The 19,978-nt window shown below is 36.3% G+C and overlaps 1 protein-coding gene across 8 annotated transcripts in view; it reads left to right on the top strand.

Annotated features, from left to right (window-relative positions):
• The window catches only part of Ckap5 (cytoskeleton associated protein 5), a 106,247-nt gene that overhangs the window by 58,022 nt on the left and 28,247 nt on the right, over nt 1–19,978 (top strand). For all 8 annotated transcript variants that reach the window (XM_020156430.2, XM_020156433.2, XM_074044739.1 and 5 more), the window contains 11 exons: nt 4,586–4,771; nt 5,714–5,808; nt 8,332–8,389; nt 8,480–8,605; nt 9,659–9,798; nt 10,067–10,241; nt 11,076–11,189; nt 12,466–12,594; nt 15,981–16,175; nt 16,553–16,688; nt 17,538–17,626. In XM_020156430.2, the coding sequence (XP_020012019.2) occupies nt 4,586–4,771; nt 5,714–5,808; nt 8,332–8,389; nt 8,480–8,605; nt 9,659–9,798; nt 10,067–10,241; nt 11,076–11,189; nt 12,466–12,594; nt 15,981–16,175; nt 16,553–16,688; nt 17,538–17,626 (1,443 nt within the window). The remainder of the gene's footprint in view (nt 1–4,585; nt 4,772–5,713; nt 5,809–8,331; nt 8,390–8,479; nt 8,606–9,658; nt 9,799–10,066; nt 10,242–11,075; nt 11,190–12,465; nt 12,595–15,980; nt 16,176–16,552; nt 16,689–17,537; nt 17,627–19,978) is intronic.

Raw genomic sequence — 19,978 nt, 5'->3', positions numbered from 1 at the left:
TTGAGAATGTTTTGCCTAGACTGACTTTGAACCTTGATCCTCCTCACCAATCTACCTCCTGAGAGTAGCTAGGATTACAGGTGTGAGCCATCAGTACCCAGCATTTCATTTGTTTCTTGAGATAGGGTCTTACTGTGTTGCACAGGCTGGCCTCAAATTCCTGGACTCGAGTGAGCCTCTTGCCTCAGCCTCCTGTGTAGCTAGGACTGTAGACACACTACCACACCTAGCTTCTTCCTCATCATTATTTAGACCTAAAAGTCTCCTAGTTTAATATTTACATATTTGAGGGAGAGTTACACAGTGAAATGGCTTTCCTATTTGTTTGTATAAAAAAATAAGTGCAGTCTTTACAGCAACTAAGAGATAGCATAGATAAATGGGACCTCATAAAGCTAAAAAGCTTCTGTTCATCAAAAGAAATGGTCTCTAAACTAAAGAGAACACCCACAGAGTGGGAGAAAATATTTGCCAACTATACATCAGACAAAGGACTGATAACCAGAATATATAGGGAACTTAAAAAACTAAATCCTCCCCAAATTAATGAACCAATAAAGAAATGGGCAAGTGAACTAAACAGAACTTTCTCAAAAGAAGACATTCAAATGGCCAAAAGACACATGAAAAAGTGCTCACCATCTCTAGCAATAAAGGAAATGCAAATTAAAACCATGCTAAGATTCCACCTCACCCCTGTTAGAATAGCCATCATCAGCAACACCACCAACAACAGGTGTTGGCGAGGATGTGGGGAAAAAGGAACCCTCTTACACTGTTGGTGGGAGTGTAAACTAGTGCAACCACTCTGGAAAAAAATTTGGAGGCTACTTAAAAAGCTAGACATCGATCTACCATTTGATCCAGCAATACCACTCTTGGGGATATACCCAAAAGACTGTGACACAGGTTACTCCAGAGGCACCTGCACACCCATGTTTATTGCGGCACTATTCACAATAGCCAAGTTATGGAAACAGCCAAGATGCCCCACCACTGACAAATGGATTAAGAAAATGTGGTATCTATACACAATGGAATTTTATGCAGCCATGAAGAAGAACGAAATGTTATCATTCGCTGGTAAATGGATGGAATTGGAGAACATCATTCTGAGTGAGGTTAGCCTGGCCCAAAAGACCAAAAATCGTATGTTCTCCCTCATATGTGGACATTAGATCAAGGGCAAACACAACAATGGGATTGGACTTTGAGCACATGATAAAAGCGAGAGCACACAAGGGAGGGGTGAGGATAGGTAAGACACCTAAAAAACTAGCTAGCATTTGTTGCCCTTAATGCAGAGAAACTAAAGCAGATACCTTGAAAGCAACTGAGGCCAATAGGAAAAGGGGACCAGGAACTAGAGAAAAGGGTAAATCAAAAAGAATTAACCTAGAAGGTAACACCCACGCACAGGAAATTAATGTGAGTCAACTCCCTGTATAGCTATCCTTATCTCAACCAGCAAAAACCCTTGTTCCTTCCTATTATTGCTTATACTCTCTCTACAACAAAATTAGAGATAAGGGCAAAATAGTTTCTGCTGGGTATTGAGGGGGTTGGGGGGAGAGGGAAGGGGCGGAGTGGGTGGTAAGGGAGGGAGTGGGGGCAGGGGGGAGAGATAACCCAAGCCTTGTATGCACATATGAATAATAAACTAAAATAAAATAAAAATAAGTGCAGTCTTTAAATTGTCAATGACAGTTCACCACCCAGTCAGTGGTATAGCCTCATTAACTAATAATAGAGCTGGAATTTAACAGTATTAAGCAAAGAAGGAGAATCAAGAGTTTGAGGCCAGTGGCAAAGGTAGTAGGCAGGACTTGGTCTCAGAAAAACAAAAGTCTGGGAATATAGCCTAGCATTCACGAAGCCCTGGGTTGAATCCATGGCACCACAATAATAACAATAACAGTAAGTCATTATTATTACCCTAAAAAATGGATGTGGAAGGTGGTTTAGGAAAGTGATACAGGATGTATCACTAGATATGCATAGACTAGAAATGCTAAAGAAACTTGAAATGTAAAAGGTTTATTTTTATCCTGCTAACCCCTTTTTTCTATTCTTCTCCTGCCACTGTTTTCTGTCTAAGATCCATAGTTCCTCCTGCACTGTGTTCCCCTTATCTTCTCTGTGTTTTATCACCTCAGCCATACCAGCCATCTTTACAAAGGCTGAATATTCTGAAAGATTCTTGTTCTGCCTTTTTTTTGGTGGTGGTGTACTGGAATCATTCAACCACTTTTTAAATTCCTCTTTATACAGCCTTTTAGGTGAAAGGACATCTGGTTTTAGCCAGTATCATCCTGTGTTGGATCATAACAGGGAATAATTTTATGTGTATTTTATAAGAAATGTATTGAGATTATAAGACTTTTAAATTATATAATGCAATGGTTTTTTGTAAAAAAATCTAGAGTCACAAAGTTTTGTAACTCTAGTTTTAGAGTATTTTTTTTCATCACCCTCCCTAAGAAAAACCGCATACTCTCAGTAGCAGTTATTCTCCATTCCTGTCCAACCCCCAGTGATTGGCAGCTGTTAGCCTATTTTTTTGTCTTTATGATTCCACCTCTTCTGATCTTTCATATAAATGGAATCATGATGTGACCTTTTGTGGCTGGCTTTCACTTGGCATAATATTTTCAACGTTCATCCATATATTAGTTGTTTTTGATTGCCAAATAACATTTCATTTTTCAGATATACCACATTTTATTTTTCCATTCATCGGTCAGTCATTCAAGTTGTTTCAACTTTTTTTTCTTCATATTGTACATTATTTACATTGCCTCCATTGTCTCTCCGTCTTAGGCCCCACTCCACCCTACATAAAGCAAAAGAGGTTTTTTAGTTTTGTTTCATATAGGTATATGAAGTCCATCAACCATATACTATCACCTTATCTCCTTCAACTTTTTTCTGTTGTGACTAATGCTTCTGTGAATATATATGCAAATTTTTATGTCAACACGTTTTCAGTTTTCTTGGGTACATATTTAGAAGTAGAATTGCTGGGATCACATGCTACTTCTATGTTTAACATGTTCTCCAAAATGACTATAGCATTTTATATTCACAACAGCAATACATAAGAATTCCGTTTTCTCTATGTCCTCACCAGTAATCATTATTTTTAATTTTTTTATTCTTGTCATCCGAGAGATTATGGAGTATAATCTCATTGTAATTTTAATTTGCAGCCATCAAAGTCTCTGCTCAGTAAGTCATTAGCTTACTGGTCAGCAAATGACTAGACAGAGATTTACTTAAATGCTTTAAAGTAATATGCCTTCCACCCTCTGGCAGGGGTATCTGTATATGTGTGCTGGGACATGCCTCCAGTGCTCTTGCACTTTAGAACTTTATTTTAGCCTTCACTTCTTGCTATGCTGGGTCTGAAGTTCAGTCAAAGCTGAGAAACCCTTTAATGTCTTTCCTGGGCCTGTACACAACCTTGAATATACAGTTCTCCAGAATCTTAAGAATATATAGGAGCTTTTCAAGGTCCCCTGAGGACATCTTAATCCTCAAATTTTCCTTTTAAGTTTTTAACCAAACTCTTTTGCTTCAGCTGGTTTTGCAGCCTCAGGCCAGCTGCAATGCTAGATATTAAGCCGTTGTCACTGATTGTTTTCCACACATCCATTAAATAGGGCTTTTCCCCCTGAGCTAGCCAGAGTCAGTCAAATAACAGGTCCTTCAAGTGGGGCTTTTCCAGGAAACTGCCAGATAAGTCAAATATTTCCAATGCTTTGATTCAGGACTTTGTGACAAGCTCCAAATCTGATCTCCCACCCACTAGTGGCTACACAGCTTTAACTTTTCATAGTCGCCATGGTTTCAATGCTGCTGGTTTTGAAGAGGAACTGGGAAGAAGAGAATGGGATATAGGCAAGTTACATTGCCAAAAAGCTCATTCTTCTTACTAAGATTTCTAGCCTTTCTTTAAGAGCCCTTGAATTGTTTCAGGCCTTTAATTAATTTTCAGAGTTCATATTCCTGTCAGTGTTCTTACTGCTTTTATGGAGCATCAGTTTTACCAGGGGTTCTTACTCTACCAGTCCAGAAGTCCCACCCAAGATAATTGCATTTTAAGAGTATACTTATTTTCTAATGGATCTGTAAAGATGGTAATTCTAATAGCTTTATAAAGTTAAAATAGACAGTACAAAGGGAAGTATTTATGGGCAAAGGGGTCTTAAATTCCATTAAAGCAACTCTAGTAGTAACTCTGAGCTAGCTATGCAGTGTGTGTATACAGCATTATATATTTTAGAATGTATATTCAGATCACTTAATGCAAAAATCGTAAGAGAGGAAGAATACGGATTTTTCATCTTATAAGCCTATATTTTGAAACATTGGTTTGGGGTTTTTCCTATCTTCCCTATGTCATTTAGCTGCTTTAATGTATAACAATTAAAGGATAAAAATTACTTTGCTTCTTGGTTTAAATCTTTTATTTTAGTTTGGTTGTATTTGTTGACCTTACTGGTGTAACATCTTCAGGCTGCTATATGAATAAATAAATAAACCTCTTTGATTTAGTCATAATTTTATGACAATTCTTATTCAGGTGATGCAGATGAAGCTTCACATAGTTGCTTTGATTGCCCAGAAGGGAAATTTTTCCAAAACTTCAGCTCAGGTTGTATTAGATGGCCTCGTAGACAAGATCGGAGATGTGAAATGTGGGAACAATGCAAAGGAGGCTATAACAGCAATAGCTGAAGCTTGTATGTTGCCGTGGACAGCTGAGCAGGTTAGTGTCACAGAGCTTTCTCCCTAGGTTGTCCTAGTTTTTTTCCCTTTTTTTTTTTGACGGGGGGAGACTGGGGCTTAAACTCAGGACCTACACCTTGAGCTACCCCACCAGCCCTTTTTTGTGATTTTTTTTTTTTTTTTTTACAAGATCGATCTTGAGAACTGTTTGCCAAGGTAGCTTCAAACTGCGATCCTCCTTATCTCTGCCTCCTGAGTAGCTAGGATTCCAGGCATGAGCCACTGTCACCCAGCCCAAATTTAAATTTACAATTCAACTTTCTTAAGTAAAATAGGTTTTTGTTGTTTTTTTTTTAAATTATTGTACTGGGAGTACATTGTGACATGTACAAAAGTTCTTACAATATATCATAGTTGAATTCACCTCTTCCATCATTCTCCTTTATCCCCCCCACACCTTCACTCCTAGGAAGTAAAGCTTCCCCATGGTACTAGGGTTTGAACTCAGGGCCTATACCTTAAGCCACTCCACCAGTCCTTTGTGATGGGTTTTTTTCAGGATAGGGTCTCTCAAACTATTTGCCCAGGCTGGCGTTGAATCACAATCCTCCTGATCTCTGCCTCCTGAGTAGCTAGAATTACAGGTGTGAGCCACTGGCACCCAGCAATAAAACAGTTTTTTTGATACATGTTTATTTTTACCTTTACTAATACACTATTGCCTAGTAATGAAATTTTATCCTCCTCAAGAATATTCTATGAAAGATGCTAGTAATTTCTCTGAAGACATTATGATCCAAACAATTACTAATAAAAAGTTGTTAACAGTAGCTTTTAATACCACTGTCACTTTCGTCATTATCTTGTGTAGGTAAAATCTTTTGTTCCTAAGCCCTTCGTATAGTTGTTTTAGCATCAGAAACTGTGCTTAAAGAAATGTGAGAGAAAATGTATACTTGATGTTGTTTTTCCATTGCTCCAGGTTATGTCAATTGCTTTCTCACAGAAGAATCCCAAGAATCAATCAGAAACTCTGAATTGGCTATCAAATGCAATAAAAGAATTTAGTATTGCTGGGTAAGTCAGAAAGAAAGCAAATGGAAGATTATTAAAATGTTTGGCAGTCTCTAACTGGTGATTATATTTTTTATTGTTATCTCTGCTTATTTCTGAAGAGCTACAGTTGGGTGGCCAAATTATACATAAGAAAGCCACCTTGGTTCTCAAAGGTCTTCATTGGCTTATTGTCCTACATTTTGATATCCACTAAAAGATTTCTCTAATTTATTTTTTTCTAATGTTTTAGTAGTTGTCTCACAGAAAGCAATTCTAAGGATTTCTATTCAAATACATTTGGAAATTACTATACAATCACATTTGTTGAGAGACCTGAGAGCACTCAGGTGAATTAAGTACTTTCAGAAATCCTGTAATGAAAGAACTTGTTTGACTTTGTTTAACCTAGTTTCTAAACTCGTTTGTATATAGAACACAAGTTGACTGTATTCCCAGGCTAGTCTTGAACTCTGGAGCTCAAGTTGATCCTCCTGCCACAGCCTCACAGGTGCTCCAAATCCAGGCGCTTTTTAAAGTGCCTTTCAGATTATTCATTTTATTTGATCCTCCTAAAAACCATCTACATTGTTGTGTTATCTTTGATTTATAGATAAAGGAACATATCACTGAAAACTTAAGTTATACCCTGCATGGTAGTACATAACTCTGATCCCATCTACTTGGGAAACAGAGATAAGAGGATCACACGTTCCAGGCCAACCAGGTGAAGTGAAATACAAACAAAAGTGGTAGAGCACTGGCTTAGCATGTACAAAACCCTGGATTCAATCCCAAGTATTATGAAAAAAAAGAGAAAGAAACCTTATGTTATCTTCCCACCTCATAGCTAGGAAAGTGGCAAAGTCAAGATCTGAATCCAGGCATTCTGGTTTCAAGAAAATGCTCCATCTGCTATACTATATTGCCTTTCTCTATGCTTTGCTGCACATCTCAATTTAGAAAACTGAATTTTAATGATTAAGAATCACTACTGTAGAAGTTATTCAAGCAAAGACTGCTTATGATGTCAGTATCTTTGGAGTTCTCCCATACTTTGGGGTATTGTTATTCCTTCTGAACTATACATTCTTTTTTCTTTCTTTCTCCTTTTTTTTTTTTTTTTTTTTTGAGCTAGGGATCAAAGCAGGGCCTCACACATACTCCACAAGTACTCTCTCACTGAGCAATGTACTTCTAGCCCAACTATACCTTCTGTGATGTAAAACTACTCTGTGGCATGTCACATAAAAGTGAATATTCTTTTTTACTTATACATGATCTTATTCATCTATATATTGATCACACTGTTCTAAATATTTCTTCCAAGTCCTTGGAATATATTATGGACAAAATTAAATTCTTGCTATTTTAGGCCTTACGTTAAGTAAGGGAGACTACCAGTAGTAAAAAGTTAAATGAGATGCATGTGTGTGTATATATAAAATGAAGAGTTGAAAGAAGCAATGGAATAAAAATACAGCAGGATAAGGGATTAGGTCAAATCACTTTATAGTTGGGACAGTGTTGACTATAGAGTAGTCTAACAGTCCTTCTTGAAAAGAATGACATTTTAGCAGAGACCAGACCATGATGGAGCATTAATCTTGGAAAAGCTAGACCAAGGAACAGCAAATGTAACTGCCCATGCTTCTCATGGTAGGGCATATGTGACATGACATATAGCAAGTAGTGTATGCTCCTTAGAAAGTAGCTGGAGTAAAATGAGTAAGCAGGTCAGGAGTGGTAGGAAATAAGATTGGAAAAGAATGGGACTAGGTCATCCATGGCCTTACCATTTTGAATAAGTTGGGAAAACATTAAAAGTTTCTGAGCAGGGCTGGGTATGTAGCTCAGTGGTGGAGCACTTGCCTAGCATGTATGAGACCCTGGGTTCAATTAATCCCCAACACTACAAAAATAAGGGGTAGGGTGTATGAGCAAAAGAGTAAGAGGATCATTCTTACTATAATCAGAACAGATAGTCAAAGACAGGGAGACTAATTAGTAGACTATTGAAATATTGCTGTCAAGAAATTGTAGTGATTTGTACATAGATTGGAGTGGAAGTACATAGGTAGAAGTGTTATGACGCAAAATATATTTTGTATTTTGAAAGCAGAATTAAATAGAATATCGAGCATAAGGGAGGAACAAGTCAGGGATGACCGAAGAGTCAGGGGTAGCCCGAGCAGCTAGAAGAATAATGTGGCTGTTTTCTGAGCTGCAGAAGACTGTGGGAGTAACAGGTTTTGAGGTTGTGGTATGAATGATCAGGAGTCTTGGTTGGAGGATGTCAGCTAGATATAGAAAGGGAAATGTCACAAACGCAAGATGAGTATGTGAATCTGACTACAGGACAGGGTTCAAAATTGGATTTAGAAATATTAAACAAAATAGAATTGTTCAGAGTATAGAAGTGAGTATAGAAAGTGAATAGTTGAGAACTCCTCCCTCAGGAGCCAGTGCTAAAGTCTGGCTTTATAGTCTCTATTGTATATTTTAAAGGCTTCATTTGCTTTCAGTTGTAAATATTTTTTCTTCTAGGTTGAATGTCAAAGCCTTCATTAGCAATGTGAAGACTGCTCTTGCTGCAACAAACCCAGTGAGTACATTCCAGCACAGATACAAGCATTACAACTATCTTTGTGGTTCCTGTCTGATTTAGGAAGTTCTTTTTTGTTCTCTCTGGCAGGCTGTGAGGACTTCTGCTATTACCCTGCTAGGTGTAATGTATTTATTTGTTGGTCCTACTTTGCGAATGTTCTTTGAGGATGAGAAACCTGCCCTCCTATCCCAGATAGATGCAGAATTTGAAAAGGTAAAGGTTCATTCCACAAAGGGTAAAATCCATTGATGGGCCTGAGAATCTCCTATTAATTAAGACTAAATTTTTGAAACCTTTGAAAAAAGAAGATGTATGCTAAGGTGAGCTCAGGAACAACAGAACCCTCCCATGGAGCAGAGGGGCAAAAAGTCACTTGATCTTGATTTTCAGTATGAATCTAGGCTGTGAAAGTGGGGCCTCATGAAAAGAAAATAAAGAATATGTATGTATTTGGTTTTTTATGTGTCTCTGGGACACATAACATGTTCCTATGAGAGTACATAAGAAATTGATGGCTTTTTGAGGAGGACAACTGCATAACTAACCATGGTGTAGGATGAGAAATTTTCCTCTTTATATTCTTCTGTACCTTAGGAATTTCAAACATTATGAGTGTATTACCCATTTTAAAAGTACATTAACTGTATTTTTAAAATAATTTAATATAAGGAGGTATGACTCAAGTGGTAGTCTTCTGCTTTGCAAGCACAAAGCCCCAAGTTCAAACCCACAAAATAAATTAATTGAAATAAATGCATTGACCTTTCTTGAATAGCTTTCTAACTGAAATTTTTTAGTGTTAGCAGATTTGCCTTTACTGCCTTAGACATACAAGTCAAAAGATAACTGTGAGCCAGGCACCTGTGATCCTAGCTACTCAGGAGGCAGAGATCAGAAGGAGTGAGGTTCAAGGCCAGCCTGGGCAAATAGTTCTCAAGACCCTTTCTTGAAAAAACCCATCACTAAAAAGGGCTGGTGGAGTGGCTCAAGGTGTAGGCCTTGAGTTCAAACCCCAGTACTGGAGGGGGAAAAAAAAAAAAGATAACTATGAATGAGAAGTTGAGAAGATTCAAAAAGATTTGTATAAATATAACTTTGACAATGTAGTCTCAAAATTAGAATCTCAGTAGGACTTAAAATAGCTATTAAAATACTGCTGTGCAAATGAGTATTGTGAAGGAATGAGAAAGTTTGACTTAGGTAACTTCTTTAATCTGTTTGCTCTCATATTCTTCAAGTTCATTAGTCTCATTGATGTATGTGTAGATGCAAGGACAGAAGCCACCAGCTCCAACCAGAGGAATTTCTAAGCATAGCACAAGTGGTACAGATGAAGGAGAAGATGGAGACGAACCAGATGATGGAGGCAATGATGTTGTTGATCTTTTGCCAAGGACAGAGATCAGGTAGGTTTCACTCTGTGAAGTGGTTTATCATTGTAGTAAATTCTACTAGTTTTTTGTTGTTGTTTTGGGTTTTTTTTTTTTTGGGGGGGGGTGGGTTTGAACTCAGAACTTCACACTTGCTAGGCAGGTGCTCTATCATTTGAGCCACTCTGCCAGCTCCTGTTATACTAAATTTTAACATTGCCTTCTTTTTGAATTCAGTAAAGGAAATTTCTGTGATACATTCTTTTAAGAGTTTTGAATGAAAGTTAAATCTTCTATTTTTCAGTGATAAAATTACTTCAGAATTGGTATCTAAGATTGGTGACAAGAATTGGAAGATCAGAAAAGAAGGCCTAGATGAAGTGACAGCCATTATCAATGAAGCAAAATTTATCCAACCAAATATAGGTGAACTCCCAACTGCCTTGAAGGGTCGACTCAATGATTCAAATAAAATCTTGGTACGTAGAATATGTGTCTTTTCTACCTGCCCCCCATAGGAGAATCCTTTTCAATGCAGACATCTCTAGCAAAATGTAAGTAATCACTTTAGAAGTAAATTCCTTTCATTTCTTAAGTGTGTCTCAAGATAGGCAGGTTTATTAGTCAAATTTTCATAAGTTTAAGAATTTGCTTTTTATAGGAATCCAATATTATATATCTTTGAATGATTTTGTATGAAACTATTTAATATACATAAAGAGGCTTAATGTCTAGTATTGAAATTTGGATTTTTATATTAGGGTTTTCTTAAACTAAGGTTTTATCTTACTTTAAAATTGTAAAGTTGCCTGGCACTGGTGACTCACACCTGTAATTCTAGCTACTGGGATACTGAGATGGGAAGGATCATGGTTCAAGGCCAGCCCAGGCAAAAAGTTCACAAGACCCCATTTTAACCAATAGCTGGACTCGGTGACATGTGCCTCTTATCTCTGCTTCAGCAGGAAACCTAAAATAGGAGAATTAAAGTCCAGGCAAACAGCAAGATCCTGTCTCCAAAATAACCAGAGAAGAAAAAGACTAGAGATATTGCTCAAGCAGTAGAATGCCTGACTGCCTAGCAAGTGAGAAGTCTTGCACTGCAAAAAAAAAAAAAAAAAAACTATTATAACCTGTGAACTATGAATTGATGATAAGCTAATTAGAACAGTGTCACAACAGGGTGATTTCCCTGTCTTGAAAGTGGACCAGAAGTCTTCTATATTAACTGCTATATTAACTGTATTGCAGTTTTCTTGTTAAACTTTGAGCACAACTTGCTTATGAACATAAAATGTTGGCTTTTTCCTCAGGTGCAGCAGACATTGAATATTCTTCAGCAATTGGCAGTAGCCATGGGCCCAAACATCAAGCAACATGTAAAGAACTTGGGCATCCCTGTCATCACAGTCCTTGGAGATAGCAAGGTAAACCTAATCTTTCTGCCACAGCTCCGTTCTGGAATAGGCCAGCCACATTCTTAGCCTAAGGATAGTTCTCTTTTCTACATTTCATGTAAATTATTAAAAGTTTGTGAAAATGAATTACGCCCAATCCTAACTATGTAGAAGGATTGGAAGCTTGAGGTCAGCCTAGGCAAAATTACCAAGAGCTCAAGTGGTAGGACACCTAAACAAGCACAAGATCCTAAGTTCAAACTAAATAACCACCAAAAATAACACATTCAAGGGCTGGTGGAATGGCTCTTGTGGTAGAGTGCTTGCCTAGTAACTGTGAGGCCCTGACTTCAAAGCCCAGCACCACCAAGAAAACACATATACACATACAAGGCTAGGGGTGTGGCTCAAGTGACAGAGTATTTGTCTAGCGTGAGAGATGCCTTAGGTTCAATCTCCAGTATCCTTCATTCCCCCCAAAAAAAGGTTTATAAAGATGAGAATATTAGAAGAAAAATAATAAACATGTTTTCCTTCTAAGCAGTGTTAAGGGGATGAGATATATCACTGATTAACTTTATTATCCTTAGACAGTTATGTTCTCTGAGGTTTGGTTTCTGTATCTTTGAAATTTATTTCTTATAAAATTGAGTCTGTATATAAAGTATATTGTATCTGTGTCTGTTTCATATGGTATGTTCTCAATAAATGGTATTTATGATTATATAGTGAATAAGCATGTGAATTTGGAGATCTCAAGTTATTTTTTAGTAGTTCAGTAAGATAGTTGTAATTTCACAGTCTTAGAAGTCATTAAGAGTTGCAGGACCAACACTGTATTTTAAGGTTTCTACTTCTATTGGGTTATTTTAATACTTTTCATATTGATAAGTCTTTCCCATTCCATGAATTCATATTCATAAACAATTTAAATGTTCAAGTTGTTATCAATTTCAGTATTAACCATTTTAAATTTCTAACATTTAGAAGTCTGTTCTACAGCAGGTAGTCATGAGTCAGAGACTCAGAAAGCAAAAATTTAGCTTATTTCTCTTACATAGTATTTTATGCTCAGATAATTAATTGAATTTAGGATTTTTTTCAATTTAAAGTTTTATATTTCTACTTTCCTTTAGAGTTTTTAGTTCAACCACAGAACTTGTGTTTCAAAGAAGATGGTTCCATGTATGTTCATGTGTACCTTAGAGAAACCTCCATTGTTCACATTCATAAAGTAACAAACTTTTCACCCTTTACCTCCAAATAATACTCAGTGTTATTTTTGCCAATTCTTTTCTCTATTCAGAATAATGTTCGAGCTGCTGCCCTAGCAACTGTGAATGCGTGGGCAGAACAGACTGGCATGAAGGAATGGCTGGAGGGAGAAGATCTTTCTGAAGAACTCAAAAAGGAAAATCCTTTCTTGAGGCAAGAGGTTAGTACCATAAACCAATCATGGGTTTTACTCATGTTTTTTACCTTTTTTAGGCATCAGGGCCTCCCTAATAAATATACATTTATGGCTAAAATAAATTTAATTATAAAAGTAAATAAAAGGGAAGCCAGATGTGGAGGTTCACACCTGGAATCCCAGCACTTGGGAGGTAAAGCCAGCTTAGGCTACCTTAGTGAGACCCTATCTCAAAAAACAAAAAAGTTTAAAAAAAAAAAGAAGCCAAACTGCTGAAGCTTTTGTGTGTATGAGCCACTTTACTTTTTTCTATTCATGTACTTCTTTAACGGTGAAACTCTTTGAAGGACAGACTTTTTTGTGGAATTTTCTCTTTTCTTGAAATCTTTTTTTTTTAATTGTTTTTATATTTATTCATACGTGTATACATTGTTTGGGCCACCTCTCCCCCCTGCTCCCCATCCCACACCCCCAACTCCTTAATTTCCCCCTCACTTCCAGACAGATGGCAAAATGTGTGGTTTTAATTGAACATAAAAATAGAATTCAGCATTTAAAAAATCCATCAGTGCAATCTATCATGCCAACAGGATAAAGAAGAGAAATCATATAATCCTAAGCCAAAAAAAAAAGGATTTGACAAAGTCCAACACTATGTCCTGATAAAAACTCAGCAAGTTAGTAATAGAGAATTTACTCGACTTCCTAAAAAGCATCTGCAAACAAACCTCTACGGGTCACATCATAGTTAGTGGTAGAAGATTGAATACTTTCTAAAATCAGGAATAAGACAAAGATGTCTACTATTATTTAACATGGTACAAGAAGTTCTAGTCACTGCAATAAGGCAAAAAAAGAAAAAAGTCATACAGATTGGGAAATAATAAGTAAATAATAATAATAAGTAAAATAATAAGTAAATAAAACCATGGCTAGTTGCAGATAACATGACTGTCTATAATAATAAACCCATAGCTAATCTCCTAGAACTAATCAGCAAGATCACCATGATTAGAAAATACAAAACCAACACACTTTGATCACCAACACTGTAAAATAAATAAATCTTTTATTCTGCAGTAGACCACATGACAAAGATGAAAAGACTACAGAGTGAGAATCATATTTGCAACTCTGTATCCAATAAAGGACTAATATCTAGAATATGTAAAGAATTCTCAAAACTAAATATTTAAAAAGGAAAAAAAAACCTAGTTAGAAAATATAAGACATAAACATTTCACTGAAGAGGATATACAAATGGCAAATAGGCCTTTGAAAGATGTTCAGCATTGTTAGCCATCAGGGAAATGCAAATTAAAACTGCAGTGAGATACACACATTTAGAATTGCTAAAGTAAAAAATAGTTATAACAACAAAAGCTGCAAGTATGTGGAGAAACTTGAATACTCATTGCTGTTAAAAATGAAAAATTGTATAGCCACTCCAGAAAACAGCTGGGCATTTTCTTATAAAACTAAACATGGAATTATTATATAACTAGCAATTGTACTCTTGGACATTTTATTCCAGAAAAATCAAAGTTCATTATCTACATAAATACAAATGTTCATAATAGCTTCTTTAATAATAAACCAAAACTGGGATTATAGATAAGGGGTAGAGTGTTTGACTGCATAATGGCCAAAACCAAGAAACAGTTCAGATAATCCTTCAACAGGTGAGTGAATGATTAAACTGTTGGATGTCCATATGTGGAATATCATTTAGTAAATGTGTATATACAACAATTTAAATAAGCCTCCGGAGAATTATGCTGTATGACAAAAAACAATTCCAAACAATTGCATTCCATTTGTAAAATACGTTTTAAATGCCAAAATTTTAGAAATGGAAATTAAGTTAGTTGTTGTCAGGGAGAGTGGTGGATGTGGTTATAAAAGCAACATGAGGAATCCTTGTGACTAGAAGTATTAAGAATATGAGCCAGGGCTAGTGGTTCACACCTGTAATCTAACTACTTGAGAGGCTAAGATCTGGAGGATTGCAGTTTTAGGCCAGTTTTGCCTAGGCAAATAGTTCACAAGACCCCATCTCCAAAATAACCAGACCAAAAATGGATTGGAGATGTGGCTTAGGTCGTAGGGGCACCTGCTTTATAAGCATGAAGCCCTGAGTTGAAACCCCAGTCCCACAAGAAAAAAAAAAAATAGGAAGAAAATTCTTGACTTATGCCAGATATAGTGTCACACACTTGTAATCCCAGCACTAAAGAGGCTGAAGTAGGAGGATTGTGAGTCTGAACCCAGCCTAAACTATATGTATAGTGAGACCCTGTCTCAAAAACAACCCAAATGAATCTTGACATACACACAATAATATTGTATAAATATACCTATGCAGTCATACACAAATGGATACAAGTAAAATTAGGGAAATATGAATAATATCATTGGATTCTACCAATAGCAATATCCTGATTGTGACACTATAATAGTTTTATAAAGTGTTATTTGGTTTTTTGCTTGTTGTTTTGGTGGAACTGGGGTTTGAACTCTGGACTTCCCACTTGACAGGCAGGCGCTCTACCACTTGAGCCACACCTATAGTGTTATTTGTGAAACAGATTAGATAAAAGGTACATGGAATCTCTCTGCAGTTCTTTTAATTGCTTGTGAATCAGCCATTATCTTAATAAAAATTTCAATGTGAAAGTAAATACAGATGTCAATTATTTTAAAGGTATAGAGAAAAAAATTATCTTCTGATCGAATAAACGTTTTGGGTCTTTACTTAGAACTTGTAGTAAATAAAAGTTTTTCGTCCTTAAAATACATTAATAACTGTTAAAGCATTATAATTTATTTTGCAAATATATGATGTAATGAGCTGTACCCTTTCTAATCTTAAAGACTGTCGTCATTTCATATACGATTTAAATACAGCACAGTTCTCGAACAATAAAAAGTACTGATTTCATATTGGGAAATTACAGTTAAAAACTAATTCAGGGGCCAGCCATGGTGGCACCCACCTATAATTTTAGCTACTTGGGAAGCAGTTACAGGAGAAATCACGGTTCAAGGCCAACCCGGGCAAAGTTAATGCAAGATCCTATCTAAAAAACAAAGTAAAAAAAACAACAGCAAAATGTGGGAACACAGCTCAAGCAATAGAGCACTTCATTTGCCTAGCAAGTGTGAGGACCTGAGTTCAATCCCCAGTTCCCCATGCAAAAATAATAATAACTCAGGGTCTAGGGGTATACCTCAGTGCTAGACTGCTTGCCCAGCACATTCAAGGTCCTGGCCTCAATCCCTAGTACTGAGGGAGAAAAAAAGAAAAAAGAACTTATTCATTGTTTGAGACTAATGAAATCACTAAGCCTGACATCACAATAGAAATTTTCCACTTGAAATTAGTGACTAGTCTTTATTTCTTTTGGCAGCTTCTGGGCTGGCTGGCTGAGAAACTACCTACCCTTCGTTCCACCCCCACAGATCTTATCCTTTGTGTTCCCCATCTTTACTCCTGTCTAGAAGATCGAAATGGAGATGTGCGGAAGAAGGCCCAAGATGCTTTGCCGTCCTTCATGATGCATTTAGGATATGAAAAAATGGCCAAAGCTACTGGAAAACTAAAGGTACTTGTTTTTGGTGCTGCTGTTGTTAAAAACCACTAGAAAAATATTGAATATAAATTTATATAAGCAAAAGATCACATTACCTACTATGAAACTCAATACTCAATTTGAAATCCCAGTAAGAGCAAAAATGAAATATTTATCTAAGAGCCTGCTGATTCCACAGGGATGAAAACTATGACCTTCTAGAATGATAGCTACTTGATTGTGACTTCATAATATCTGTTACTTCTCTTGCTCTATGTGTTGCCTCCCTTACTTCACTGATAATTCAAAAGTTGGAGCTCAATCATTTATTTGATGGCAGATTTGTTAGTAAACTTAGTGTGAATACATCATTTGTGTCACCTTTCATTTATTTTACATTGTCTTTTTAGCCAACTTCTAAAGATCAGGTGTTGGCCATGCTAGAAAAAGCCAAAGCTAACATGCCAGCCAAGCCTGCCGCACCTGCTAAAGCAACATCCAAACCAATAGGAGGATCAGCTCCAGCCAAATTCCAGCCTACATCAGGTAACTGTTTTGAGGGGGCTGAAGGGGAAGGATATAACCCAAAGGACTCTAAAAATTTAGACATCTAGCTTTCATCTTTCTGTTACATTTTCTCACAACCTAGATCACAAGTTCCTTAAACATTTTTCAAGTACTTGTTTTATGCCAGGATCTACACTAAGAGTATGAAAATGATAATTTGGTTTCCAAGTCCAAGGAGGTGTTTGGTGTAGCCCATTGAAATACTCCTGAAAGTATTCCATATGGTTTTCAGGTTGCAACAACTTTTTTCTGCTATTGGATATTCTAGTTAAATGAGCAATTGGGAACATCTAGTTTAATCCACTTTACTAACAGATAAGGAAATCCAAAGATGTTAATGACTTACACAAGGTTAAGTAGCCAATCAGTTCTGAACCAGCTTAATCACAGTTAATCACAAATGGTACCGCTACCACACTTGGCTATCTAATAATCCAGTATAATATTTACTAATCTTCTTTTTGGGGGTAGAACTGGGGATTGAACCAAAGGTTTTATGCATGCTGAGATCACACTCTACCACTGGTAATGGGGATTGAATCAGGACTCCTGCTTGCCTAGCACTTGAGCCACACCCCCAATCCAAAGAAAATAATTTTTAAAACTGGTTTAAATGTTGTTAAAGGAGATGGAGATTTTCTTAGTTAATTTTATAAGATTATGCTTATAGAGAAGTTTGGGAAGAAAAACAGACTAGGAAAAAATTCCAACTGAAAACACCTTATAGAGTGATACATTTAAGATTTCAGGCTTTCTTATATGTTTAATATGCCTAGAATAAAATGATATTAGTTTGAATTTAACTAATATAGTATGCTTTTCTCAAAGCACCTGTTGAAGAGTCTGTTTCCAGCACCATAGAAGCCAAGCCTGATCTGAAAAAGGCCAAAGCTCCAGGAGTTTCCTCTAAAACAAAGGTGTGTTAACTCTGCATATTTATGTTAATTTTACACACTTTGTTATTGTATTAGCAAAGTATGGGACAAAACATCACTACTCTTGATAATATCAAATTAAGTGTTTCTACAAATTGCTGTCCCATTCCCCCTACACACTCACTCTCTCTCTCTCTCTCTCTCTCTCTCTCTCTCTCTCACACACACACACACACCCTTATAGGGGATTGAATTTAAGGGCCTCAAACTTGTTGACAAGTGCTCTGCTACTTGAGCTGTGGGATCAGATCTTTTGCTTTATTTTTTCAGTTTGTTTTTCAAATAGGGTCTCACTAATTTTGCTCAGGCTGGCCTTAAACCTTGATCCTCTTGTCTCTCCCTCCTGAGTAGCTGGGATCATAGGTATGCCCCACCAAACTGGCTTTTTTATTTATATGTATTTGGTTCTGAGGATCATACCAGGGCATAATGCAGGCAAGGCAAACACTGTACCTCTATATCCCCTGCCCCTCATTTATTTTTGATAAAACCCCTGAACACAGACTTCCTGCTCTCTCATGAGATGCTTTCATGGTTTCTGTCATGGTTCTTCTCTAGGGAAGAGTTACAGTAGTGAAAAGAGGAAGGAATATATGTAGCTCTGTCAGAATGAACACTTTAGGCTAATTTGGAATTGAGAGAAGAAAGGCAATCAACTTCTTAACAGTTTGGTTCAGAGGTCATCATACTAGAACATACTCTGATTAGTCTATAAGACAATACCTTTTGTCCCCACATTAGTGGAATTAGAACCACCAGTCCTTTCAATACCTGTTCAGAGTTGCATGATTTAAAGAAATATATTCATATGTTCCAATTTAAATATAGTCACATCAAAAATGTTATTAGTTTCTATATTAAGACTCAGAGCTAGTCACTGTATTCATTCAGGAGTAATACTTAAAAAAGGAAATTTTCAAATAGTAGTAAATCTCACAGTAAATAGTAAATCAAAATGGAGAAAACTCATTAATGGCATGTAATTGATGAAAAATATAAGAGTAGAAACTTTTTTCTGTCTTCGGTGGTACTGAGGTTTAAACTCAGTGCCTCATGCTTGCTGAGCAGGTAAGTGTTCTGCCATTTGAGCCACACCTTCCAGCCCTAGAAACTTTTCTCAGTATACTTATTATTATACCTCCATCATAGAGTAGGCATTTCTAAGTGTTTTCTAAATATTACAATTATCCAGTTTCCAGTTCAAATTCCAGTCTCACCAAAAGAAAAGAAAGGAAAAAACAGTTATCCATTTTTCTTCTTTATGCTTGGGTCCTTTAATTTTGTGAGTTAATTTAAGTGAGTAATTGTATTCTAAACTATCCTTTTCCTATATCCTTCCTATCCGTCTTCATGTCCTCAACCAAAATTCAGCAAATGCTTATTTTTATTTTGATCACAAGTGCTTCAGAGTATTTTGACTGTGTTCTTTTTTTCTTTTTTTGTGCTGTGCTGGGGTTGGAACCTGGGACCTTTGATCATGCTAGGCAAATGCTAGCGTGTACTACATCCCCAGCCCCTTCCATTTTGTTCTTAATGCCATGTTTTTCAGTTTACAAAGATTCTAAATCTTGAATATTTATTATTTATTTATTTAGGCAATGTTGGGTTTGAAATCAGGGTCATCCTTATGCTTGATAAATAAGCACTCTACCACTTGAGCTATACCATTAGCCCCTGAATTATTTAAAACCTTATTAGTGAACTAAGTATTAAAGTGTTTATAGCAACTTTCTTCAGAAGCAGATTTAAAGAGACTATAGTTACATTGCTGTGGTAGAGATAATTTTCAATATGAAGAGAAATAAAAGAGTTTTCTCAACTAAATGATGTAAAATGTATAAATACCATTCAAAATGACATTAACATGCAGGAAAAATTTAAGTAGTATTGGAGATTTCAAGAAAGAAAAGAACTATCCAGTAAACAAAAATAGCCTGTGACCCAATCTAATGAGAAGTAATAGTAGCTTTTGCAACTACATATATGTTGCCAGGCCAAGAACTAACCAAGACTTATGTAAGAATACAATTGAAAACATTTCTAGCTGGCCTTGGTGGTACATGCCTTTAATCTCTGCACTCAGAAGGCTGAGGAATAAGAACTGCAAATTAGAGGTTAGGCTGAGCTACATAGTAACACCTTGTCTCAAAATCAACAAAAACATTTCCAGAAAAAGTGTACAAAAATATTACATGATACTCATCTGTTTCTTTCATGTTGAAATGTAATGTAGAAAGGCTTCTCTGGTTTTTTTCTTCTGGTTTCTGGGCAATAATATCATATTCCTTAGGAGAAGTGGCCTAGCTAATAAGAATTTTTTAACTTTGGTTTTAG

Source organism: Castor canadensis, chromosome 1, assembly GCF_047511655.1.
Source record: "Castor canadensis chromosome 1, mCasCan1.hap1v2, whole genome shotgun sequence".
Lineage (NCBI taxonomy): Eukaryota > Metazoa > Chordata > Mammalia > Rodentia > Castoridae > Castor > Castor canadensis.
Note: the sequence above shows the minus strand (reverse complement) of the source record. Positions and strands in the feature narration are given on the sequence as shown.